General features: G+C 44.2%; 1 protein-coding gene across 1 annotated transcript; it reads left to right on the forward strand.

Moving 5' to 3' along the window:
- Window positions 1-8,819: 8,819 nt before the first annotated feature.
- On the forward strand, window positions 8,820-27,434 carry LOC122076778 (MACPF domain-containing protein At1g14780-like). The gene is made up of 7 exons (XM_042642313.1): window positions 8,820-9,473; window positions 11,756-11,994; window positions 12,989-13,187; window positions 13,284-13,361; window positions 13,452-13,635; window positions 14,041-14,207; window positions 26,310-27,434. The coding sequence occupies exons 1-7, from the start codon at window positions 9,210-9,212 to the stop codon at window positions 27,012-27,014; spliced, it is 1,836 nt and encodes a 611-aa protein (XP_042498247.1). The 5' UTR covers window positions 8,820-9,209; the 3' UTR covers window positions 27,015-27,434.
- Window positions 27,435-27,800: the final 366 nt, after the last annotated feature.

Consider the following 27,800-nt stretch of genomic DNA (forward strand, 5'->3'; position numbering starts at 1 on the left):
GGATACGAGGCGCTGAGTTTCATGGATGCATACTCGGGGTACAACCAAATCAAAATGGCCGAGGCTGATGTCCCGAAAACATCCTTCATAACTGAAGGAGGGTTGTACTGCTATGAGGTCATGCCTTTCGGACTAAAGAAGGCCAGGGGCCACCTATCAAAGGTTGGTGAATAAAGTTTTCAAAGGGCTGATCGGCAAGACCATGGAAGTGTACGTGGATGACATGCTCGTGAAAAGCCTGAAGGCGGAAAGACACATCCAAGACTTGGAAGAGGCGTTCCAAGTGCTGCGACGGTACGGCATGAAGCTGAACCCAGCAAAATGTGCCTTCGGAGTAGCCTCGGGGAAGTTCTCGGCTTCATCGTTTCAGAAAGAGGAATCGAAGCCAACCCAGTCAAAATACAAGCCATTCGGGACATGAGGTCACCCCAGAACGTAAAGCAAGTCCAGGAGCTGACGGGTCGGGTAGCCGCCCTCGGAAGATTCATGTCTCGATCTGCTGATAGATGCCTTCCTTTCTTCAAGGCGCTGAAAGGGGCTAAAAGGTTCGAGTGGACGGAGGAGTGCGAAAGATCTTTCGAGCAATTGAAGGAGTACTTGGCCGCACCCCCACTGCTGACAGAGCCGAACACCGGAGATGTTCTACAGCTGTACCTTGCTGTATCGGCAGTTGATGTAAGCGCTGTACTGACGAAAGAGGAAGGAAAGCAACAACGGCCAATATACTACGTCAGCCGAACCCTTTTAGATGCCGAGACAAGATACCGAAAGGCAGAGAAAGTGGCGTACGCCCTCGTGACGGCGGCAAGAAAGCTGAGGCCATATTTTCAGTCACATACAGTATGCGTACTCACCGACTAGCCTCTGAAGAAAATACTGCAGCGACCAGATATGTCCGGTCGTCTGGTAAATTGGGCCATAGAGCTGGGAGAGTTTGACATCTAGTACAAGCCGAGAGCCGCAATTAAAGCACAGGCCCTCGCAGACTTCATAGCGGAGACGATGATCCCCGATGACCCGCAGGAATCTGCCGAGGGACGAGCAGATGAGGCTTGGACGCTGTATGTGGATGGGGCTTCCAATAGCGATGGAAGTGGCGCTGGAATTGTGTTGGTAAGCCCCGAAGGCTTCAAAGTAGAATGCGCCCTACGGTTCGACTTCGACGCCTCCAACAACGAAGCGGAGTACGAGGCGATAATAGCCGGAATTAATCTGGCCCGGGCTTTGATGGTGAAGGAACTGGTAGTGAATAGCGACTCCCAACTCGTGGTGCGGCAAGTGAATGGCGAATACGAAGCCAAAGAGCAGAGGATGGCCGAATACTTGAACACGGTGCGAGAAAGGTCAGCGGCTTTCAAAGAATTTGAGGTAAAGCAGGTGTCACGAGAAGAGAATGCTAGCGCAGACGCACTGTCGCAGCTGGCCACTTCCGACTTCGCGGAACTTGGACGAGCGGTGTATTTCGAAGTACTACCACAGCCAAGCATCGAGAAACCCCACGAGGTGTTACCCGTAGGTGAAAACGACCGAAGCTGGATGGACGCCATAATAGAATACCTCAAGGAGGGGAAGCTCCCAGAGAACAGGGACGAAGCAAGAAAAGTAAGAATAAGGTCAGCGCGCTTCTTCCTGAAAGACGACACTCTATACAAGATAGGGTTTACCTCACCATACCTCAAGTGCCTGGATTCTTCCGACGGCGAGTACGCGCTCCGGGAGGTGCATGAGGGGATATGTGGCCAACACCTTGGGGCCCGGGCCCTGGCACACAAAGTACTAAGGCAGGGCCTGTACTGGCCGACAATGAGAAAGGACGCAGAATCACTGGTCAGGAAATGCGTCAAGTGCCAGATGTTCGCCCCCGTGCCTAGGCTACATTCTACCGAGCTATCGTCCCTATCTAGCCCAGTACCGTTCGCCATGTGGGGGATGGACATCTTAGGCCCGTTCCCCTTGGCCACGAGGCAAAGGAAGTTTGTCGTGGTGGCAGTCGACTACTTCACGAAATGGGCAGAAGCCGAGGCCTTAGCAACGATAACTGAGAAGAACGTAAGGGACTTCTTCCAAAGGATGGTGGTATACAGATTTGGAATCCCCCAGGTTGTGGTTACGGACAATGGAACTCAGTTTGCCAATCCAACCTTCGACGCGTTCTGTGAAGCCCTCGGCATCAACCACAGGAAAACCTCCGTCGGGTATCCCTCGACCAATGGGCAAACAGAAGTAACCAACCGTACGTTACTCCAAGGGATAAAAAAGAGGCTAGATGATGCCAAAGGACTATGGGCAGACGAGTTGCACCACATTCTCTGGGCTTACCGCACCACTGAGAGGTTAGCTACCGGAGAAACACCCTTCATGTTAACATACGGCACTGAAGCTGTACTCCCGGTGGAGATAGGGGCTATTACCCATCGGATTCGGTACTACAACGAAGACGAAAACGACGGAGGACTCCGGGCAAATTTGGACCTCTTGGCAGAAACCAGAGAAGCTTCACAGGAAAGGATCGCCGCCTACCAGCGGAGGGTCGCTAGGCACTACAACACCAAAGTCCGGAAGAACGAGTTTAGGCAGGGCGACCTTGTCCTCAGAAGGGCGGAAGTGTCGGACCCAAGGCATCAAGGGAAGCTAGACCCAAGCTGGGAAGGTCCCTACAGAGTCTCGAGGGTAATACGACCAGGGTCCTATCACCTAGAGACTACGGGGGGAGTAAGGGTACCCCGATCGTGGAACTCAGATAATCTAAGAAAATTCCACCAGTAGTAAAGTAGCGGGCACGCACTCGTCATTTGTAAATTTTTCCGTCTGTCGTTCTTTGCAATTATTGTCCTTTTGAACCTTTTTAAGTTGTAATTCATCTTGAAATCCGTGAGATTTTATGATAATACGAGAGCTGGTTTACGGCAACTGAGAATTCCCCTACCTCTAACCCTGAGGAACGGATGACTGAAGATCCACACCTTGGTGGAAGCTCAAACAATGCAAGGTTGACCCGGCCGAATCACCCCTTCGGCTCGGAGTTCGGCCATAGCCGAACAGACCTGACCGAAGGGCTAGCATCCTACAGACCCTTCGGTTGGAACCGAGGATACACTTGGTGATTCTGACTATCGAACGGTCGACTTTCGGTTAACCTTTCGGCCTGAGTCGAAAGCAAAGTACATCACTCGGTGATCCTGGCTATTGAAGGGTCGACCTTCGGTGAACCCTTCGGATGGACGACCCTCGGTGAAGACCTAGCATCTAATAGACCCTTCGACGGGAGCCGAGGGTACACACGGTGGATTGCTTGGTGATTGGCTACTGAAGGGTCGACCTTCGGTGAACCCTTCGGATGGAGCCGAAGGCAAAACACTTGGATTGCTTGGTGATTGGCTATTGGAGGGTCGACCTTCGGTGAACCCTTCGGCTGGAGCCGAAGGAAAAACACTTGATTGCTTGGTGGACTATCGAATGATCCACCTTCGGCCAATCCATGCGTCTAGCAAACCCTTCGGCTCAAGCCGAGAGGGAAAACACTTGTAAAATATTGCTAGTGATAACAGGGTCGGCCCTCGTCTGACTTACTAAGAGGTCGACCCTCCGCCAAGTCTCGGGGCCATACGCCTAAGGTCAACTAGGGTTTCGGCCCTCTGCAACTACTTACTAATCAAAGATCATTAAATAGACAGAAGTTGGAAAAAGAACGATTGCATTGATAAAGCCCGAAGGCAAGGATTACATACGAAGCCCGAAGGCAAAGATTACATTTAAGGCCCGAAGGCTAGTTACATGACAGGAAGGGGGTAGTCTGCGCCGAGAGCCGAGGCGACCTCAAGGAGCGTCCGTCGGGTTCGCGGCCTCGTCTTCGGCGGGGAGTGCCTCCTGGTCCGAACCTCCACGACCAGGGGTCGGAGGGACTTCCCTATGCAGCTGGACCTCGCCTTCCTCGCTGCAGCCTCCACCGTCGGCGTCTGCAACCTCGGTGCCCGAAGGGACCACCTCCACATCGTCGTCCTCGAAGATGAGGCCGCTGTCTGCAAAGGAAACCCCGGGGTAGCGCCCGAGGACCCAATCTCGGACCTCGGTAGCGCCCATCGTGTACCCCGGGGCGATGGCGTTCTTGATCTCCTCCCTGAAGGCCTCGGAGGAACGGTACTTCTCGACTCCTCGGGCCTCGGCTTCCTGAATGCGGGCCCTCACTTGTGACTTCAACTCCGAGAGCTTCCGATCACACTCTCGGCGCTCGAGGGCTAGGTCCCTCTCCAGGTGCTCCACCTTCTCGAGGAGGGTGGTGCGCTCGTTGTCTAGGGAGACCTTCTCCCTCTCGCTGGCTTCAAGCTCCCGAGACATGGCCTCGGCTCGAGCCGCCAGCTGACCCATCTGGTTCTGAGCCTGCACAAAACACCGAAGGTCAGAATGAAAAAAATATATGTATAATACAAGTAAAAAAGAGGCAGGAGGACCGAAGGGGAAGGAGGACCGAAGCTTACCCCCGCCATGTAGATGCACGCGGAGGTGATCAGTGCCGCCGTCCCTTGCTTCTGGGCTTCGGTGGCATCTCGGGGAAGACTCCCCTTCATCACCAATTCTCTGGCAACCCGTCCGACGGCCAGAGTGTCGTCTTCTTTCACCGACCATTGTGGGACGAACCCCACCTCAGCCCTCGTCGACGAGACCTTCGGGCCTCGGGAGGCAGCGGCGGATGAAGGGTCTTGAGCAGGTCCGTCCCTAGGAGCAGCGAGTGCTTGGACAGCCTCGGCAGTCGGCCCCTCCACCCTGGGCCTCTTCTTCGGGGTCTCGGAAGACGGTCCCGTCTTTTCCTTCCTCTTGGACTTCGGCTGTTGGGGGGCGTCACGTGCCTTGGCTTCCTTTATCTTTGCCTGCCTTGCAGCGGCGGCGGCCTTAGCCTCGGCTCTGGTAACTTGCACTGCAAGAAGAAGCAAGAAATATTAGTACGAAGGACCGACACTCGAAGGAAGCAGACGGAGGCTAGCCTAACTCACCCGGGCTAAGCCCGAACTTGAAGAGGATGGCGTCGGACTTAAGGCAGTCGACCTCGACTGGAGAGCAGCCTTCCTGCCGCCTCGCCATCGCCAATGACTCCGCGTCTGCCCCGAATAGGGCAGGGGCGGAGTTCACATCCCTAAGGTCCGGGATGCCCCAGACCGTGCCGAAGGGCACCCCCTCGGTCGACTTCACAAAAAAGTACTTTTCCTTCCATCCGTGGATGGAAGTCGGGTAACCCTTCAGGAGCCGAAGGTCCTTTCGGGGGCAGAAATAGTACCAGCCCGTAAGTCCCTTGCAGGCCTGAAGGAGAAAACAGCTGATAAAGAGTTGAAGGGAGAGGGGCCTCTTGTGCCGAACGAAGAAGATGACGAAGCTTAACGCTTGTCGCCACCCGTTCGGCGTTAGCTGGGTCGGGCTTACCCCATAGTGCCGAAACACTTTGGTAAAGAAGGGGTGGAGGGGCAACCGAAGGCCTGCCTTGAAGGCCTCCTTGTACAGGCACAGCTCCTCGGGGTTCCGATAGCTGGCTCGGTCAGAAGGTCTGGGCAGACGGAGCTCGAAAGCATCCGGAACACCGAAGGAGGCCCTCAGCTCCTCCAGTTCTGGTTCGTCCATCGTGGAGACGATCCTGAGGGCCTCAACTTCCAGGGGCTCCTGGGTCTGGGCTCGGGCGTCGAGCACCCTCTCCCTGAACTCCTCACCGTTGGAGCCACCCTTGGACCCCGACGGTGAGGCCGCGGACGATGAGTCGCGGGAGGAGGGAGAGTCGGTGGAATCCGAGGACATCCCTCGGACTTCCCCGGGACTCCTATACCTACGTCTTGGTCTTGACCTCTCGCGGGACGATGGGCTGTAGCCCGACGAGGAAGACATCACTTACTTGTTGCTAAGCTAAGGAAGAAGAGGACGAAGGCTAGAAGGGGATCCGAGGCCGAAGGTGTGTTTTCCGAAGGGAAAAAAGAAAGGTTGCCCCACAAATGGCCCCCCACATTATATAGATGGGGGAATGGCGGTACGACTTCCCGAGCATTAATGGCACCGCCACGTCAGGGTACGAAGCCTCGAGGTTTGCGCCCGAACGTACCTAGCAGATGATCTCATCTTCGGTTGGGAGTTCGGCCAAAGCCGAACGGACCTGACCGAGGGTCCCACCTTCGGTTGGGAGCTCGGCCAAAGCCGAACGGACCTGACCGAGGGTCCCTCCTTCGGTTGGGAGCTCGGCCAAAGCCGAACGGACCTGACCGAGGGTCCCTCCTTCGGTTGGGAGTTCGGCCAAAGCCGAACGGACCTGACCGAGGGTCCCTCCTTCGGTTGGGAGCTCGGCCAGAGCCGAACGGACCTGACCGAGGGTCCCTCCTTCGGTTGGGAGCTCGGCCAGAGCCGAACGGGCCTAACCGAGGGTCCCACCTTCGGTTGGGAGCTCGGCCAAAGCCGAACTGACCTGACCGAGGGTCCCTCCTTCGGTTGGGGGCTCGGCCAAAGCCGAACTGACCTGACCGAGGGTCCCACCTTCGGTTGGGAGCTCGGCCAAAGCCGAACGGACCTGACCGAGGGTCCCACCTTCGGTTGGGAGCTCAGCCAAAGCTGAACTGACCTGACCGAGGGTCCCTCCTTCGGTTGGGGGCTCGGCCAAAGCCGAACTGACCTGACCGAGGGTCCCTCCTTCGGTTGGGGCTCGGCCAAAGCCGAACGGACCTGACCGAGGGTCCCTCCTTCGGTTGGGAGTTCGGCCAAAGCCGAACAGACCTGACTGAGGGTCCCTCCTTCGGTTGGGAGCTCGGCCAAAGCCAAACGGACCTGACCGAGGGTCCCACCTTCGGTTGGGAGTTCTGCCAAAGCCGAACAGACCTGACCGAGGGTCCCTCCTTCGGTTGGGAGCTCGGCCAAAGCCGAACAGACCTGACCGAGGGTCCCTCCTTCGGTTGGGAGCTCGGCCAAAGCCGAACGTACCTGACCGAGGGTCCCACCTTCGGTTGGGAGCTCGGCCAAAGCCGAACTGACCTGACCGAGGGTCCCTCCTTCGGTTGGGGGCTCGGCCAAAGCCGAACTGACCTGACCGAGGGTCCCTCCTTCGGTTGGGAGCTCGACCAAAGCCGAACGGACCTGACCGAGGGTCCCACCTTCGGTTGGGAGCTCGGCCAAAGCCGAACATACCTGACCGAGGGTCCCTCCTTCGGTTGGGAGCTTGGCCAAAGCCGAACTGACCTGACCGAGGGTCCCTCCTTCGGTTGGGGGCTCGGCCAAAGCCGAACTGACCTGACCGAGGGTCCCTCCTTCGGTTGGGAGCTCGGCCAGAGCCGAACGGACCTGACCGAGGGTCCCTCCTTCGGTTGGGAGCTCGGCCAAAGCCGAACGGACCTGACCGAGGGTCCCACCTTCGGTTGGGAGCTCGGCCAAAGCCGAACGGACCTGACCGAGGGTCCCACCTTCGGTTGGGAGCTCGGCCAAAGCCGAACAGACCTGACCGAGGGTCCCTCCTTCGGTTGGGAGCTTGGCCAAAGCCGAACGGACCTGACCGAGGGTCCCACCTTCGGTTGGGAGCTCAGCCAAAGCCGAACGGACCTGACCGAGGGTCCCTCCTTCGGTTGGGAGCTTGGCCAAAGCCGAACGGACCTGACCGAGGGTCCCTCCTTCGGTTGGGAGCTCGTCCAAAGCCGAATGGACCTGACCGAGGGTCCCTCCTTCGGTTGGGAGCTCGGCCAAAGCCGAACGGACCCGACCGAGGGTCCCACCTTCGGTTGGGAGCTCGGCCAAAGCCGAACGGACCTGACCGAGGGTCCCCCTTTAGGTTGGGAGTTCGGCAAAAGCCGAACTGACCTGACCGAGGGTCCCCCTTTCTGTTGGGTGTTCGGCCCAAGCCGAACGGATCTATCCGATGGTCCCTCCCTCGGCAGGGGGCGCGGCGAAGCCGAACGGGGCTGACCGAAGGTCCCACTTTCAACAGGGGGCTCAGTAAAGCCGATCCGCAGCGGCCAAAGGTCTTTCTCTCGATCGACCCCAAGCCTTGGTCACTGGTAATGCCAAGGCCGAAGGAACAAGTCAACCTAAGAAGATGGTTACTCCCACAGGAAGAAGCTCCTAGTGGAAGTAAGGGGGCTCCTGATATAGCCAAAATAACATCTCGGTGGGGGGCAATGACACGTGTCGCTTCTGAGACACATGTCCTCCGCCAGACGAAGGTTCAAAGAAACCACTCACACTCGAGCACGCTCAATCACCGAGGCACGCCCGCAGAATCACGCGGGATCACGTCGTCTGCATGAGGGGAATATTCCCCCCAGAAGGTTGGACGTATTCGAGTAGGACTCTAAGAGGGAAGAAGGGGGAAAAACCCTAAGGCCGAAGAGCTATATAAGGAGGCACGGAAGAAAGGGGAAGGTAAGCTCTGAGACCCTCACCATTATTCCTTTATTGAACTGTGCGGCCGACCCTGACTTGAGCGTCGGTGGACTAACCCCGGACTAAGTTCCGGGCCTCCATCGTCTGTGTTTGTGTAGGTTGGACTAGCGGGGTTTTTTGGCAGCAACACATACAAAGAATTTACTTATTACTGAACTCTAGCCTCTATTGTTCTTTAGATCTCTTGTTTCACTCGGATAGTATTATAAATCAGAATAGCTGCAGAGGAAATAAACACATTTTCATATTATTAAGTAAAATCACCGCTCACGGTAAAGGATGTAGACGTGCAAAAATAATTGGAGAAAAGCCGGATCGGCAAAAATAACAAGCAACTTACCACAGGCGCACCTCAATAAGACGGGCATTTTTGACAAGCCGGCCCCATACTCGTGCGTAGCGTAACGCGATTGTCTGAACTTTGGGGAAGCAATATGTAGAGAACAGGTGAGACGTCGCCATCTCTCCATGTTTCTGTTAAACGTCAAGTCGAGAGACTCGAGACCCCTAAACAGAGACTGAAAGTTGTAAACTCAAAAAAAAAAAAAAAAAAAAAAAAAACATAAAAAAAATCCATTACATTGAACACATAATTCCAAATTTTGATTCCTTTGAAGTGGTGGATATATTCAAATTTTCATTCCCAGTTTCGAATGCCACCGCTTATGGTCAACGGTAGGCGAGGCAGTCACAACTCGCAACCATAAAATCACGTCATCATCTTCCTTTAAACCTTGTTCTCCTTCCAGAAACCCTAGCTAATCAGTTTCCTCAGCTATCCTTGCGGTTTCTTTCCTCTCTATTATTCTTCTTCAGAGATGATCGAAGCAGTAGAGGACCGTGAATTCCCGATTGAGTTTAGGGCAGTACAGTCTCTAGGGTTGGGGTTTGATCTTACCAATGATTTTAGGTTGAAGTTCGCTAAGGGGTATTCAGGTGAACGATTGGTGGTCGTCGATGAGGTGAACACTAGGGACATTGTGATTCCTGGTGGGAAGACGATTAAGAGTGTTTCGAATGATATCAGGTGTGATAAAGGAGATACTGTTCGGTTCAAGTCAGATGTACTCGAGTTCAATCGGGTGAAGTTCTTTGCCCCCTTCTCCCCCCACCTTTCTGGTTATTTAATTTGATTGGGTTTTATTTTATTTTATTTTTTATATTTTATTTATATATATATATATATATATATATATTTTTTTTTAACTTTATTTACTTCTAATCGTAGTGGAAGAGATTGAGCTAATGGCCATCCATGTTTGGATAAGGCTTTGGATGCAAACCCATCATATTTAGTTGATATTGAGAATTGACAAGTAAGAAAACATAAACAAGTTTTCACTAATTATGTAGTAGTGAGCAGCAGAAGAACCTGCAGCCATCTTTTCTTTTCTTTTCTTTTTTCTTTTGTGGGGACTGGACTTGAGGTCTAACATGTGGGAAAACTAAAGTATAATTGACATAACCAAAACCCAAGAGAAAGCCATACCATAGAATCTTGAGTGGGTGATTTTAACATTGTTCTCCTGACTGCAAGACAGCAATCATGAGAAGAATAAAATGACATGATTAATTGAGTTATAATGTAAACTGGTTTAATTACACGACAGCTCACGAGTAACTGCATTTACTTGGTTCTTATGTTGGACCTCTGCCTACAAGTTCCACTGCCATGTATGCTTCTGATACAGGCGTGTTTTGTTCTTTAGTCATGGTGAAATTGGTAGACACACTGCTCTTAGGAAGCAATGCTAGAGCATCTCAGTTCAAATCTGCTTAGAGAAAATCTTATTATCATAAGAAATTCAATTCCTGATTTCAATGTCGTAATTGAAGGGTTAGAGCAAGCAAAAACTCCCCCCCCCCCCCCAACTTTTTTTCCCTCTTTTTATCTAGCCAACAGGTCCAGTCTATCCCAAAACAAGAGATCATCCTGTCTGTCCCAAAACAACATATCCTGCTGTTTCTCACAAGCCTAGGGCATTTCGCGTGGAAGGTTATTGTGCAGCTTTTTAGATATTGTTCTCCTGAAAGCAAGAGAGGAATCATGAGACTAAAATGACATTGATTCATTGAGTCATAATTTTAAACTTGCTGAGGTGGAGTCTGACCATTCACTGCTTGTCATATTCTTTGACAATGTGTGATAATGGCATGTGCCGACTTTCATCTCTCTCTCTTTCTCTCCAACACTTGGTTTCCTTGAAATGTTTATTTTTTTGGTAATAAGTTTCCTCTAAATGTCCCTGCACATTTAATTTGGACATTCGTCCTGATAGAAATCAGTGTGTTAGCATGCTTAAAATGATTTACAACCAAGATGGATTGCATTCTTTGCAAGTTCCCCTAGCTACAGGACAGGATCCTAGCATTTTCTTCCTTTATTGGCATTGTCAGCCTCCTTGAGTTGAAGATCTAGCTGTTTGGGATATATTTAAATTGTGAAGATGGATGCTAAGGATCTAGGGAGTCATTTCTTTGTGGGGATTGTAAAATTGTCTTTGGATTTTTTCTTTGATTATAGTTCCTGCCCCTTCTCTATTGTTCTTGGATGCTTTCATCAATAATCTACTTTGTTACTTACGCCCCCCACCACCCCCCAAAAGAGAGAGAGAGAACTTACTTGCAGTGAATGGTCCTTATCTTGTACCCTGCAATCGGTATCAAGAATTTCCTATCTTAATAATGTTTTATCTGCATTAATCTTGTTCAAAATCCTCAATTTACAATTAGAGGTGGGGTTGTTTGGTCTTAGATACATCAGAAGCAATTAAAAATTGAGGGACTGCTTAGATTCTTCACAATGAATTGAAATGCTATGGAACTGGAGTGGACGGTCGCTTCTGAGATTCGTTGTGCTTATTAATATGGTGTCTAGAAGTTCTTTTCAGGTTCATTACCTGTGTAAGCATGGTGGTCATGGCAATCTTCTTCTTCAACTTCCACACTTTTTCTGAATGAGGTACTTTAGGATTGCTCACACTTCCTGTCAAACAGAAGATTTACAGACGGTGATGGGCCTTTCTACGTTTGCTCGGTTGGTGATGAGGCCATGTTTACTTGTCCAGCTAATTGACTACCAAAAAAGAAATACATTACTGCTTTTATGGAAAGATACTGTTCTTTATCATCATACTTCCTTCAGGGCCTATCCTTTGTCTTGTGGTGCTGCTTATTTGGTGATTAAAATGAATAATTTGTTGGATGTTGTATGCCTCTGAACTTTGTGGATGCTTCTGTTCTTTTCTTTTCCCCCTCCCTCAACTTTTCTGTCTGCAAACACTTTTGACAGAATATCTTTTGAGCTCAATACTTGGTCTAGTCCATGTTGTGATGTATTTGGCTCCTCACTATTCCATTGCAGATGTCAGAGTTGCTCAATCAGAAATCTTCGATCCAAGGGAAGGTTCCTTCTGGATATTTTAATTCTATTTTTGATTTAAGTGGAGCCTGGTTGCATGATGCCACAGACACTAAATATCTCGCTTTTGACGGTTACTTCATCTCATTGTATTATTTGCACCTAACGGCATCTCCATTAGTTCTCCAAGAGAAAGTAAAGAAGGCTGTCCCGTCTAACTGGGACCCAGCATCGCTAGCTAGGTAGTTATGTTATTTTTGTCATTGTGTTTGAGCATAATATATATGTTGGATGTGAGTTATAAGGTCAAATATATTTTACTTGTGTTCTATCTATTGATTTATTACCTTATCAGAGTTATGATGTTTTTCATTACGAACCATGGCGACATTGATGCCTTGGAGGAAGTATAGGCTTGCTATACCAGTTAAGTGAGGTAGACTAGTAAATATAACATATCAATGATCTCCAAAAAGAGTGTTTTGAGCTGGTAAAAGTAGTCTGTGAAGTAGAAGAGAGTTGGTGTGGAAGAAGATTAAAGCAAATAGAGGGGGGAACGGGAGAGACTAAATGAGGGCCTAAATCTTGGTTCCAACACTGAAGTGCTAAGTTTTGATTGCTACTAACCTGAAGGTATGGAAATCTTGGATTTCAATGCCTACTTACATAACCTATATTAATCCAAGCAACTGATTGTTTTAACTGTATATTTGAGTTGCTAATTTCTATGAGAAATAACAGAGTATCTATTTTTTAATCCAGTTGTGGGCCAAAATTGATTTCGTTTTAAGTAATGGCATCCACTTTGAAGAACTGACAATATAGAAGCTCTTTGTGGGCTAGTCCATGTATGATTTAACTCTTGAGTAGTTAGAGAGATCCGATTATCTTGAAGTTTTTGCTATTAGTGGAATACTTCATGACCATATTAGACCATGATTTTCAACTTGAGGGTTAAAGCAAACCTCAACTGACTAGTGGCTTCATGGAGGTTCAGCACCTGGATCTTTGGGTGCTCCAGAAGCTTCTTTTTCATTCCCCTTGGAGGTTTAAACTTGCATGAGTAAGATCCAGATTGCCAACCAAATAGTCAACTTCATTGCCTTGGGGTTTCAACTGTTAAGTTTCCATTGTTCTACTTTCCTCTTTTTTTTTCCTGAAAGTTATTGTAGGTTCAGCCAGATCATAAGCTATCTTGGTGATTTGTACTAATTCTGATGATGCTTGCCTTAACAGATTTATCCACACATACGGGACACACATAATTGTAGGAATGGGGATTGGAGGTCAGGATGTAGTTTGTGTTAGACAGAAAGCCTCTTCATGGGTTTCTTCTGTTGATCTCAAAGGATATTTGGAGGATCTTGGAGATCACTTATTCTCAGATGGAAGGAGCTCTTCACCACTAAGGAAAATCAGAGATGTGAAGCAACAGGTAGCTTTTTTAATTCACATTAATGTTTTTTCTAGTCTGTCCCAGCCTTTACCCCTCCTCCTAGGAAATTTTGACAATTATATTCCTCTCGTATAGGTTCCAGAGGTATTCTACCGTATCTTGCAGTCAAATACCATGCAGTTAACCAGCATTTCAGAATCATCAAGCAAGGATGTAAGTCAATTCATACCTAGTATCTGCCATCTGCTCAGGGCTTATGTGTTTGGCTTCAGGTTTAATCATATTTTGATCAAATCTGAACAGGGCCTCACCATCATTTGCTCCAAAAGGGGAGGGATTGCGCACTTGCAAAGTCACCACAACTGGCTCCAATCGGTTCCTGCTAACCCAGATGTCATACTCTTCAAGTTTGTGCCTATTACTTCTCTTCTGATTGGGATTCCGGGCAGTGGCTATCTAAGTCATGCAATCAATCTTTATCTACGCTGTGAGTTCCTTGATGTCAAGTTGATGGAAATTAATTACGTAGCATTTTTCTGGCAGGGATTTTTTTTTGGGTGCATTCAGTCTATAAGAATATTTAGGATGAGGAAAAACGGTGTATGACCAAGATGACATTTATGAAACAGCCAAGTCCATTGTGACTTGAACCTAAATTTATAATTCAGAATTTTGAATGTCTCTTGTCTACTTCATAGCTTTGTTGGGATAAAGCTTTTGGAAATTCCTAACACCCCCCCCCCCAACCCAACACACACACTCACTTTTTCCCCTGTAAGACTAATGATATCCTATTGTTTTGAATTTATTTCTGCTTTGCATCAAAGAAATTTGGCCCCAGAAATTGTTCGATTATATTTTCCTCTCTGCTGATAAACAATATCCTGATCAGATAAACCCAAACCAGACGATTTACGGTACTTTTTGGAGTTTCAAGTCCCTCTTCAATGGGCACCTATGTTTTCTGCACTGCCTCTTGGGCCTCAAAGAAGAAACTTTTCCAGTCCTTCCTTGCAGTTTTATATCATGGGTCCCAAGCTTCGTGTCAGCTCCAGCCAGGTGTGCCTTCTGCTGTGTCTTCTGTCAATATTGCAATATTATTTTTCTAATTGTAATTTAAAATCCATATTGTATCTGCATATAATTAAACGATGTTATAGATTGAACAATTTGGGAAATAATGTCGGTCAATAGAAACTTGTCTCAAAGAGTGAAGAGAATATAAGAATCAGCCAAGGGAACTACAGGAAGAATACCTGCTGCTTAGAGAAATTAGAAGTCCCTAGATTCTATTATTCACTGAACCTTTATTTTGCAGACCTCAATGTATATATTGAAGATTTCTTCATCTCAAATTCAAGCCTTAACCTTCATTTTCATATTTGCATCCTTGACTTTTATTCATAACTTGCTAGAGTTTTCTCAAGAAAAATCTCATTTCTCCATATCAACCTCATTGCCCCTTGATATGAAACTGCACCAACATATCACTCTTACCAGATTACATATCATTGAACCAAAGTTCTGCACAGTATAAACTGAATACTATGGATTTTACATTGCCTAGTATCAGTGAGATTTAAGGTTTTTGAAGGACAGACAATTAGAGTGAATTATGATTATCTTTTGAAGAAACGTTAAGGTTGCTCCATTGCAACCTAGTGGTCGTGGGTTTCGAGTGGGAAACAGTCTCTCAACAAAGTGGGGGTAAGGCTGTGTACATTATGACCCTTCCCAGATCCTGCAGTGGCGGAGCCTCGTGCACTGACTGGTATGCCCTTTTGAAGAAAGCTTGAATTATTTTTTTTAAATGAAAAAGAAATATTGAATTTTGATGAATCTTAGTTGATGTGGCTTATTTTAGCAGGTTTGATAGGGTTTACACAAGGATTTTAAGGGAAAACAACCAAACATCTGGGGCTTGTTCACTGTTGATGTATTTTTTTTGGGTAAATACCATCAATGGTTTTGAAAGGCAGTTATAAGGTGTGAATCGGTGGTAGGTTTGGTAGAACCAAAAAAACAGGAGAATAGGGAGGTTAGGATATGCTGTAAGAATGAAAATAAAAGAAAATAGTTAAGAGAAACTATAACATAGGAATCATGTACGAAAACGATGAGCCCGCATGGCAGGAAGGGAGGAAAATTGAACTATATAAATTGGACCTCTGAAGCTCAAAAACCAGTAGTGATTATACATACAGACTAAGCTGGCCCAGCTAGTCGATCGAATATATTTTATTAATTGCACACGTTACCCCGACCAAATTTCAAATCCCTACAAGACTAATATTTATGTATATGATAATGCTTCTCTATCTGAAAACTCGTGTAAATTTAGAACAACCTTTCATTATTGACCCAAATGAAAAGCCTTTTGCAACTATGCAGGCCTGGTCCAAAACTTGGTCCTATTTTATACCTATGGGGTATGGGCTTTTAAATCCTTGGGTTTTATTTCTATTGGGCTGAATTATAAGGTCCAAAAGTGGGGGTCCAAAGGGGTGTCTGAAATAGATATTTAATTAGTAGTGGGCTAGTGGGTCCAATTAGGTAATGTAGTTGGCTTTAGTTTACTCATTAAAGAGTCCTATTTTGGTTAGTTGTGTGGGGCCCAGGTTATCTAAAAGACTTAGGCTCAATGATTCTAATTAGTTATTATAGTCTTTGTTAGTTTAGTTAGTCTAATTCTGCCTGTGTTTGCTACCGGTCCCATGCCCGGGTGTATGACGGTTGGTGCATCAGGTTGGCAGTTGGTACCCGAAAAAAACCCTAGCTAAACCCCTTTACATGGATTCTACAACCTCATATTCTAAACGTTATTCTAGATTGTTCCCAACAGGATAAGCTATGGGCTACGCTATGACCTGGGTGTAATGAAAAGTGAGCAAGGGTTAGCTGGAACGTCTTTGTAAGCGAAGCGCCTCGTCGATGCCTGGATGCGGTGGCAAGTAGGCAAGGGTTCTTGCACCGTGGACAAGTATAGGTAAAGAAGCTAGTCCAAAAGCTTAGGATTAGATTAGCATCTTGGAACAATGGATCTTTAATAGGTAAGGGTCTAAAGTTGATAGATGTTATGAGGAGAAGAAGGATTAACATAGCATGTATTCAAAAGACTAGATGGACGGGTAAAAAAGTTTAGGAGTTGGACGACTTTAAACTTTGGTATACGGGAGGATAAAATTAATAGAATTGGAGTGGGCATAATATTGATAAAGATTTAAAGAATGATGTGGGGGATGTTAAAAATTCGGAGATAGGATTATCTGATTATATCTATCAAGCTAGTGTCGGAGCCTTGGAGGAGGTTGTCAATATAATTAAGTGCTTACGCACCTCAAGTAGGGTTGGATGAAAGTAGTAAGTTACAATTTTGGGAACACATGGATGCATTAGTGCAAGGTTGTTAAAACATGTCACTTATTTGCGATGGGGGCATCTTGGGGTTTTTCCCCTCTACCGACTCTAGTTAGTAGAGTCAGTTAGTGGGGGCATTATTGTATTTTTTGCTTCACTTATTTCAATATAAATAGACAGCTTGGGGTGAAGAGTAATTCCATCCAAGCTTTCAGCCCTAGTATTGCTGTTTAACTTGGAATGAGAGCCTCCAAATCTGATCTAGGTTTTCAGCTTCTTCTTTTCTTTCCTTCTTCTATCGCTGCCCCCCTTTCACCTCTCTTCCCTCATCTTCAACCTTCTCTTCTTCCTTTGTCCTTCTAAACCCTAAAAGGGAAGCACTAATGAAGTGATTCTTATGAATCTAGTTGCTGCCCTATATCTCACCTCATTGAGATAAAACCCTAAGCCTTACAAGAACCGATTAGCGTGCTGTCTTCTTTTTGTGATTTTTTAATCTTCCTTTTTGGGGCTTAAGTCTACCTTAAACATTAAAGATCAAGTCTCCCTCTCTTGAAGATCAAGTACTGCACCTGTTGGAAGTAAGGGTGTCAATCGGTTCAGTTTCGGTGTAGACGGTTCGATTTGGTTCGGTGCAAGATTTTTAGGTAAAACCAAAACCGAATCATTTAAATAGTTTCACATATTAAAAACCAAAACCATTTATAAACGGTTTCAGTTTAAATGGTTTTCTTATGTTTTTTAATTTTTTGTCTAAACAATTTCGTTACCTTTAAATTTTTAGTGAAATAGATGTAAATTATAACATTAAATTGAATTTATCGGGACCAGAGGATAGAAATCTAGTTGTTGCCAAAGAGTGTGTAAGGTGGAATAATAAGCAGTAAGATATAAATCTTTCTGAGTTGTGGAATGAACAGTAGGACAGATCTTATAAATCTGAGTGTAGTTCCCTCCCTCCAAATAGGTTTGTTTGACTGCATCCTATAGTTCCTTAGCAGATTTGAGCAAGACGAAGCTAGGGCTGATTGCAGACTCCATTCCAGTAGATGGTAAGTAGGTAGGCACAAGACCATGTGAGATAGTTATGACCATTAAACTTGATTGGTCTAGGGTGTAGAGAGATGGTTGCCTAGACGGCGACCATGTTGCACCTCGGAGGAGATACTATTGTTGGCATTATCAATCATAGTAGCTATGACTCAAAAGGGAGGCACACGTGGAGATGGAGGAGAAAACGACATCAATATAGGTATCAGTGACACCTGTGGTGAGACGTGGCAACCAGAAGGGTCACAATGAGAAGGCGCAAGGAGGCTTAAGGGGCAGCAGCAGTGGGAGGAGCGATCAACATAGTTACAAGGCATCACCTTGGCGTTGTATGGGCCTTTCCTTAGGGCCTAGGCGACTGTTACCTTATTAAACTACATGTTGCCTTCTGTTTTTGCACTTATTTATGAATAATATCTTAAATAAGAAAATACTCTATTTGAATTCAATAAAATAGTTTAAAAATCAATTTTTACTAAAATTCCAAAAGGATAAAAAGTCAACCCCTCGGTCCAAGAACAAAATTGGATTTTTGGTTGTAAGGGCTGTAAAGATTTGAGGACCAGAATCAAAGAAGAAGAAATAAGAGAGAGAATGAAATTGGTTTAACTTGGGAGTCACAACCGTGTGGTTGGTTCTTCCCCTTTCATCATTCAATATATAGACTACCTATGAAAGTAGAATGTATAATCAAAATAGGAAACTAACTCTAACTTAGCCAACAACTATCCTAAACCCAATAGGACATTAACAAAGATATATCAAATATAATCCCATGGTATGGAGGTCAATGGTCACCCATAGCCGTCCAACCGATACATGCTCTCATATACTCAAACACTCCCTCTCAAGCTGGAGTATACCAATAGCAACAGAAAGCTCCAACTTGGATCAACAAGAACTCCAATGAGCATAGAAAGAATTCCAATCAACCATCATAAAGCCATCAACAACTCCAAAAAGCAACGAAAGTCCTTCTCAAAGAAGGCAATCCAATATCAATGAAAACCCTTCCAAAGAAGGCATGCCAACAACAAAAGACCTTCCCAAAGAAGGTGCTCCAATAGAAACTGTAGTTTCCAATAGCTGCAACAAAAGTATTCACGAACCTCAAACAGAGATCTTCCAGAAAATTCCACAAATAAAAAGGCAGCATCAGGTTGTTGAGGACCAAACAACATCAGGTTGTTGAATATACCAAACAACATCAGGTCGTTGAATATACCAAACAACATCAGGTCGTTGAATATACCAAACAACATCAGGTTGTTGAATATACCATCTTCAAAAGATAACATAGTTGCTAAGGACACACACGAGCATAACGTCTTCAAACAAAATAATCTTGAGCAATCGATAATTTGAATCTCCCCCTCTCATGTAGCATACAAGGACAATATTTTCCATAACCACTATCACAAAGAATCCCATAACCAATAGCACCATAACAAAATAATTTCCAATCTTCCCCCTGAGGTTAGCAAATCTGAACAAATAACTCCAATTACCATGTATGCAAGTACCAATTTTTCAGAAAGCATAAACTCCAAATTGAGGTGATCTCGAGCCCACCATAATAATAATTAGGCACATATATATTCCCAATGGCAATTTTGTAATTACTTCATATCATCCCATATGTCCAATGGCAATTGGGTTTGGTATGGACCCACTTCAAACAATAGAATCCAATTAATCCTAAGTTGATGGCAATTTTGTAATAATCTGAAATTAAGGCCCTTTAAGAAGAGCACACACAACCAGTGGCAGAACTGTAATTGACATGATCAATGTAAGATTCCCTTTGACAAACAAGACGTTAAGTAAGTGAAGGGTAATACAGGTACTAGAAATAAAAATAGGACAACAGAGGATAATGGTTGTAATTTAACTGAAATTCAGTGACAAACACAGCCAAAGGAAAAAGGGTAAACTTGGAAGAGTTCAGAAAATATGGGTAAGACGTAATAATAGAGAGGAGCAAGGGTAATTTCAGACTTCAAAAAGAAAATAAAGCAATTGTGATTGTCTCCTTGCACAAGACGAAACCAAGGAGCAATTATGCAACCTACAATCACACAACCAGCAGAATCCCCCTCTAATGAGGAAAGGGATTGCAAGAACCAAGGAAGGAGAGAGGGGCAGTAGCCATGGAAAGATACCAACAATCATGGGTCTTCAACCTTGGTCAGTGACAAATTGAAGACTTATCTTAATCAACCTTCGACAACAGCTGAATACACCATCAAATTGAGAAAGAGATCAAGGCAGAACCACGGAAATACTCCATCAGCTTTCCAATCGAGATGATCGAACAAGCAGTAACCAGCAGAAGTAAACAGAAACTCAATCACGAGCAGGAGCAAGAGCAGCGGAAACCAAGCCTCTAACTTCGACAACCATGGCGAAAAATCTTGTAGCAACAAAATGATTCAAAACCCATAGATTTCGAAAATCAGAACTGAAAAGAATCTTCAATCTCAGCAACCTGTAACTTGCAAGAAGGAGGTGGCGGTAATCTAGACGGAAGCTGGGAAGCAGCGACAAATCATTGCAGCAAATTGATAGCATAAAAAGAAACCCAAAAACAAGAATAGAGAAGAAGACGTCTTCTTCCTCAAGAAACCAGTGGAGGGCACCACTTGAATCGAACAAACCAGGAAACCCTACTTCTTCAATCCATGAATTGATGCAAAGAAAATTATCTCGCAAAGGCCAGCAACAAACAAGAGGAAGTCGAACAAACCAGAACAGAGGGGGGAAGCAACAATGGAGTCACTTTCAGAAATCGGAAAATCAAGAACACATCAGCAACAGAATTTACGGTTTCGCTTGGAGCAATACATCAGACAAAGCAAGGGGACCTTAAACAGCAAGGAGGGTTCATCAGCAACACCTTCGTCTTCAACTGGGACGAAGCAGCGGCATTAGCAAACGTAACCTGCGAATGATCTCCCCGAAACTCTCTCTTGATTCAAGCCCATAAACCCACGAGCCAGCAACCTGAGTGCTGAAATATACTCTCTCAAACAATACCCAGCGGTACTGTGAATACCCCACTACCTTCGAACAACAGGGAAAGGGCTCAGCAACCTTCGACTCTAAAATAGAAACAGAAACCTTCGACTCAGATGAAAGCCATAATGACTCCATTGACTTGAGGCGAAACCAACCAGCAGGAAAAGACAAGCAACGAACATCAAGGAAACCCTAGTTCTTCATCTCTTTCGATGAACTAGGGTTTCACTATAAATTGAAGAACCTTGAAACGAATCTCAAACCGGCAATCACAGAGATAATCAATAATTATTAGTAGTTTGACTCTGATACCATGTAAATATTTGAGGACCAGGATCAAAGAAGAAGAAATAAGAGAGAGACAATGAAATTGGTTTAACTTGGGAGTCACAACCGTGTGGTTGGTTCTTCCCCTCATTCAATATATAGTCTACTTTTTACATAGTCATAACCCAAATAGCAAAGTAGAATGTATAATCAAAATAAGAAACTAACTCTAACTTAGCTAACAACTATCCTAAACCCAATAGGACACTAACAAAGATATATCAAATATAATCCCATGGTATGGAGGTCAATGGTCACCCATAGCCCTCCAACCGATACATGCTTTCATATATTCTAACAAGGGAGATTTTAAACTTCCAAATGCTGGGGTTTTTCTCAATTATGAAAATTTCATATATCTTATCATGGTAAAACATTGCTAAAAACCAAAAGTTCGATAAAATAATCTTTTATTTTGATGTCCATAAAATTATTTTTATTCAGAGGATTTTAACAGCATTCACACATTTTAAGATAAGTTAATCATTTGACCAATCAAACTTATTAGAGAACAAGAACATTGCTCTAGATGTTGATTTTTGATGACTTGACGTGACTTAATGTTGATTTTTGATGACTTGATGTGGCTTATTGTTGATTTTTATGATTCAAGGTATATGTAGCATACTAAATAATGTTTTAAAAGAGAGAAAAGATAAAATAACACTTGGTCGCCTTAGGCGCCTTGTCGCCTAATCTCTTAGGCAGCCTCCAACGCCTTGGTTCGCCTTGACACTGTGCCAACTATAGCGAGCAATAAAGGCACGATGGTGCGATGGCGCAAAGCACAGCGGCACGAGCATCACAAGACATGGAGGCGACGACCTTAGGTCGCAAAGGCATGGTAGTGGAAAGAGGCACAATGAAGAGGTGCGGTGGGTTAGGGTTAGTCGTGCATGGTACGAGGTTTAGTTTACCATACTAGATGAAGAGGCGAGGGCCCCCAAGGGCGGAGAAGAAAACCAAAAGAAGAAAAAAAGAAATTAGGGTTTTTGCCTCTGATACCAAGTTGAGAACCAGAGGCTTGAGAATGATTTTACTTGTAATGACAATAGGTCACCTTTATTTATAAGAAGGTTACAAACAAAATAAGGAAAGTAGGGTATCACTGATTAAGCGTCCCTATCTACAAGAGTTTCTACGATGAATAGTAAAATAACCAAGGTAAATAGTAAAACTAACTATGGTCAGCAAGTGTTTTAAGCATTATGCATCATTAATATACAATAAATAGTGATATCTGACCAATGTAAGGTTATCTCTGTCTTCACAACATCTATCTGATTCAAATCCTCATTGACAAGTGCAATATCAAACCGACTAAATAAGAAGCAATTAAGCAAGAATATTTGGAAAGAAAAAAATTATTTGCATGTTGCCATACTAGCTTAAAGTAATCCTTAAAAGGTCCAAACCAAACGAGCAATATCCATGAAGGTAAACATACTACTAAGTGTTATGTGTATATTAAGTTTGCATATTTTAACATTACTAGTAGCTTATTAAACAAACCTGAAGTAGTATCTATTAGCTTATTAAACAAACCTGAAGTAGTATGTAATGATAATACTGATTACTTAACAGAAAAATATAAATATAAATGGTAGATCACAAATCATTCAAGATGATTCTAATCTAGGTCAATTTTCCAATTTAAATGTGATGGCAAAAACAAGCAAGAAAAGCTAAGATTAAAATAAATAAATAAATAAATGAAAACAAAATTTGTTTCATGCTTTGATGTTTGATCTCCACTTTGATGAGCTTGAGTACGATTTTAATTATCCCTCTATAATGTTTTTGAGTGTTGATGGGATCCACTTAGGTTTTGGCAAAAAAATCAGAGTAGGAAGTTTTCTTTCAAAAACTGAGTTTTGGCAGGTTGTGGATCGAGTGTGTCACGCCGTATCAGTTTTGTCTCGTATTGATCATGGTTCAAAAGATCGCCGAAATATCAGCGAAATTTTGGAAAATTTGCTAGTTTCAAATCCCCAAGACAATTTCAAATCCTCAAGACAAAATGGAAGGCATTAAGGGATCGACATCATTTCAGTCAAATTTTTTGTGTTTGGCCGAAATTTCGACTTTGTGTCGTATTGTTTCAGCGATACGACTTTTGGAGCTTTATAACATACATTGTTTCGAGAAGTCTAGTCAAAATTTGAACCAGCTTGATTTTGCTTGTTTCGACTGCTGGAAGGAGAGACATCATTTCTTTTTGCATTTGTGCCACCTCACCTCTACACTGCTGGAATATGGTGCTAGGGGTTGCCCTTCACTTCAACAACATCGTTTGCTGCATATTGGTAAATATTTGGCCGCATTCCATAGTTCCAAGTAATGAGCTTCCCAAAAATGATCTTTTGTAAAACAATATGACAAATAATAGAAAGTTGGTGATGAAATATTTATATGTCTGATATCAGAGCCTAATTTATGGCCTCACAGAATCACAATTGAGGAAAATAGCTGAATGGTATGCGTTGTATGGGGGTGACACAAGAATTGAGGAAAGTAGCAATCAAGGTGCTCTCCCAGATATGTTCTATATTCGGCCGTGAGCAAAACTGGAGTATGTTTTCACTCATCCACTGCAAGAGGCGAACCGATTGGGTTCCCAACATTTGGCAGACTTGGTGTTTGTACACCACAACATGAGGCTGAAGATGCAACACATATGAATGGGTATGGACAACGACAGGGACCTGATCGTGGTCACCGACAATTTTGAGATGGAATCAAAGGAGAGGATCCCTTGGTGTAGTGGGTGAGGGATAGAGGTGACCCGCTGATGGATCAGGTTGGGGGTAGGCCTAACCCTCATATGGCCAGTAAGATGGGTGCCGATGTGGATGAGTTTATAGCTTCAAAGCGTCACATACACTCACAGACACACTAACTGTTCAAGCCTGCACCTGGCAGGCAGGATGAGGACCCTGATTGGTCCCATTCTAGTGTCACACTCGCATCACCATCTGCTCGTAGAGATGGTGGTGGTTACGATGATGATGGTGGTGATGGTGGAGGTGGTGATATAGATATGCTTCCCTTGAGAAGAGGTTGATCAGGTGGAGGAGTGGGAGCCGATTCGATTCATTAGGGAGACCCAGTTTGATCAAGATACATAGGATATGGACCACGATGCATGTCCACTTTCTTCACGTCCAGGTTACATACTTACATTAGAGGGCTTCATCGCTGGTTCCAACCAGATGAGCAGGCTGACTTTAGTAACATGGACATCAATGTATATAGCTTGTCTAGCAGTGTTGGAGGATTGAGTATAGGGGACACACTGGACGTGGGTAGTGGCATGGCCCCATCCTTTGCCGCAGAGAGCATCAGGTTGGAGTTTAATGCATATGGTAGTGGCTATGGTGGTTTCACTAGCGTGGGAGACCATACATCTTCTTTATCCGTTCCCAATGCTTATGAGTATGATGCCCACACCTTAAAAAACTAAATCGTCCATTGTGGACAACCTCGTCTCCTACCTAGCTAGCTAGTTGTACACGTTCGCAACACCATCAAGTCATAGTGGCAAAATGGTTGGTTCTTCATAGTACGGTGACATATACCCTAGGGTAAGTTACCTCAAGAATGTAGATGAGGCCAATTTACAAAGTAGTTGTGGAGGACTTCGAGCATTATTTCTGGCACAGTATGATGTGGTATGCATGTCATATGGTCGGAGGAAATTTGGCATTGACACCATCAGTCAATGAGTGGGCTTGATCCTCCACATCGTAGTTCGTGGTATTAAACCTTGGGCAGCCCGTGGCGGTCCACTTTGTACTCATGTATAACCCACACAAAGGAGTATTTTTGGGACTTGGGTCTCTATGAATCTATGTTACATGCACTTTGTACTATTTCATAATTAATCAATATTATGTTTCTTCATTCATGGTGCTTAATTTACTTGTTTTACTTTCCTTTTCTGTCTTCTAGTACTAAAACAATATCTAGAATAGGCGATGTTACACAAGGTATACAATAAGGTTCAGCGTATATTGCCAACCAAGGGTGCAAATCCAAACAATCACTTTGTGTGTCTTTTCTTGCAATTTAAATTTTTTTGTATGTTTATATAGGCTAAAAAAGGTTCTCTTGAAGTATTGGAGCTTGAAATTTACCCCCTGAGATGGCCAACCGAAACATACTGGCAAAAAATGCACTGTACTGGCGAAATTTCGCGTTTCAGTTTGGTTGAAACAAGACCGAAATACGAGTTTCTGAACTATGGTATCGACATGACCAATCTCAATATGTATTTTCTGTATCATATCGATACTTGATACCATAGGAGTCACCTAAGACAGTCTTCAGTTTTGTTTGTTTGTTTGTTTTTTATTTTTATTTTTAATTTTTTATATTTATTTTCATTTTTTTTGTTATATATTATTATTATTATTTTTTTTTTTCTTTTTGGGCCCTTGTAATCCCTCTATGACATTAAATTACATATGCTTACAAATAAGGGCCCGGGAACATTAGTTAGATTTCTCTCTTTGAATTGCCACTCTAATGCCTGCTATTATCCTTTACCTACAATAGTTTTGTCATGTATATGTAAATCTTGCCTTAAGCCTTATATTTCCTTAAATCAGGGCCTTCCTGTAAAAATGCTTCAGGTTAGGACTGACTCAAATCCACCCTCCCAGGAGGAACCCTGCAAAAGCCAGATTTGCATTGGGATAGAGTCCTTTAAAAAAAAAATTCCTTTAATCCTTAAAGAAAGAGTAATCAAGCCAACTGTTGTGAGCTGCAAAAATACATCTGTTCGGTTGATTTTCTTTATGCAATATGCTTTCTGTAATAATTTAGCTTATGTAAGTGGAGAATATAAAATTAATTTACTCAGAATATGCGAATAGGTAATTTTATAGATGGTAACTAAGTAGCAGTTGCATTATACTTCATTTGTTGATGAAGTTGATCATCTCTCTGACATGGATATGACATTATTGAAGATGGGCTACTATTTGAAACTAGTCTCGCGGGTCTTGTTGATTTTTTTATTTTTAGTTTATTGTTATTGTTATTGCATTTCGTTGACTCTTCAAAGGATTTTTGATCGTTATAGTTACATGTGTTCCTTTCCCTTTAGAAACCAAGTTTTGAAGTGAAGTCCAAGCCTCTGTGCTCGACACAGTAGGGATATGCTGGACTTGCAATCTAAACTTATAGTCAAGTTTTGAAGAAGTTTTTCTTGTTCCTTACAGGAAAATGAAAGCTTTCACTATTTCTATGGTAGGACATTTCTCTCATAGAACTTTTCTGATGTTGTATTTTGAAATATTTATATTTTAGCGAAGAGTATTCTGTTCTGGGTATTTGTTTTCTCATGGTCCAAAGATGAAAAATGCCATCTGGGCCACACCCTAACCTTCTGTAGTATCATTTCAGGTGTCAAGTGATCGGAAGCCAGTGACTGGTCTACGTTTGTATTTAGAAGGAGAAAAATGCAACCGCTTAGCTTTACACTTACAGCATTTGTCGAGTGTCCCAAATATTTTAGAATCTTTATGGGCAGCTTCCACCACGTCAAGGCCATGTCAGTGGAGAGGGTCAGACAACTATGAGATGAACAGTCAATACTTGGAGCCAGTCAAATGGAAGAGATACTCAAACATATGCACAGTGGCTGTCAAGCACGACCCTAAGTGGTTGCAGGGTGAAAGGGATGGTGTTTTTGTGGTAACAGGTGGCCAGCTTGTCACCAAAGGGAAGTGGCCAAAGATGGTGCTTCATCTTCGACTACTTTTCACCTACCTGCCCAACTGCACCATCCGGAAAACTGAGTGGGCTACTATACCAGCTGTTTCTCATAAATCGAGCTTTCTTGCAAGCTTTAGTACAACCTTCCTGCAACGTGAAGTGGCTGGACCTCCAAAGCAAGTGCCCGCTGCACTGAACTCAGGTGTATACCCTGATGGTCCACCATTGCCTGCTAATGCTCGTAAGCTATTACAGTACATTGAGACAGCAGAGGTAGTGCGGGGTCCTCATGACATCCCAGGACATTGGCTGGTAACGGCTGCGAGGCTTGTAATGGAAGGTGGCAAGATTGCTTTGCAAACCAAGTTTGCGTTGTTAAATTATCCCTTGTAAGGAAATGTTAATGTATATATGAAATGGTTGCATTAATCAATGTTTTATTTGGTTGTTTTGTTCACTGTCATTGTATTTAGTGGGCTTTAATAACGATCGGTAACAATGGAGAAACCAGTACACAAAAGTGATGAGAATTTTTTCTTTCTCATTTTGATTACCTCTACTGAAGTATCAACTACATTGTTGGATTAATGGCAAGATCTGATGTTATGAAGGGCTTTTGTGGACAGCTGCTCCTGGAAGAATCTCCTAGATGAAACCAAGGTACCTATAGCTGATGCTCTGGACTGAAGATGCTGGAATTGACACAACCTTCTTCCCTTATTGTGCACTCACTAAGTTTTGTAATCTCTTGTATATCAAATCTCTCTATATATGACAATATAGACAGTCCCAATAAGTAATGGTTTTTTCCCATCTTCTTTGTGTCATGTACTCATGTTAGGTGTCAAAGCATTTAGTCTCTTTTTTTTTTTTTCCTGATTATGAAAATAAAAAAACTTCATTAATTGAGGAAGATAAGATAGAACATTAATGTTTGGGTTAACAATGTTAATGTAGAGCCTACTGTTCATAGCCCTTCTGGCTAAGCTGTGCATAATGATCACTAGATCGTTGTCGGGCTTAAAACAAAAATTGGTTTTAAACAAAACATTATGGACATCAAGCAATAGTGATAATGAGCTCCAGGGCCACAATTTATTGCTCTGCTCAGGAAAAAAGATCTTCTACCTTCTTAGAATCATTCTAGATCTCTTTTATCATCCATCCTCCTTCTGATGC

Source organism: Macadamia integrifolia, chromosome 4, assembly GCF_013358625.1.
Source record: "Macadamia integrifolia cultivar HAES 741 chromosome 4, SCU_Mint_v3, whole genome shotgun sequence".
Classification (NCBI taxonomy): domain Eukaryota; kingdom Viridiplantae; phylum Streptophyta; class Magnoliopsida; order Proteales; family Proteaceae; genus Macadamia; species Macadamia integrifolia.

Excerpts from the sequence above, each read along its gene's own strand:
- LOC122076778 (XM_042642313.1), top strand. The coding sequence starts at position 9,210 with ATGATCGAAGCAGTAGAGGACCGTGAATTCCCGATTGAGTTTAGGGCA. Across the intron at positions 13,636-14,040 it reads AATCAATCTTTATCTACGCT|ATAAACCCAAACCAGACGAT; the intron begins GTGAGTTCCTTG and ends TATCCTGATCAG. Across the intron at positions 14,208-26,309 it reads TTCGTGTCAGCTCCAGCCAG|GTGTCAAGTGATCGGAAGCC; the intron begins GTGTGCCTTCTG and ends GTATCATTTCAG.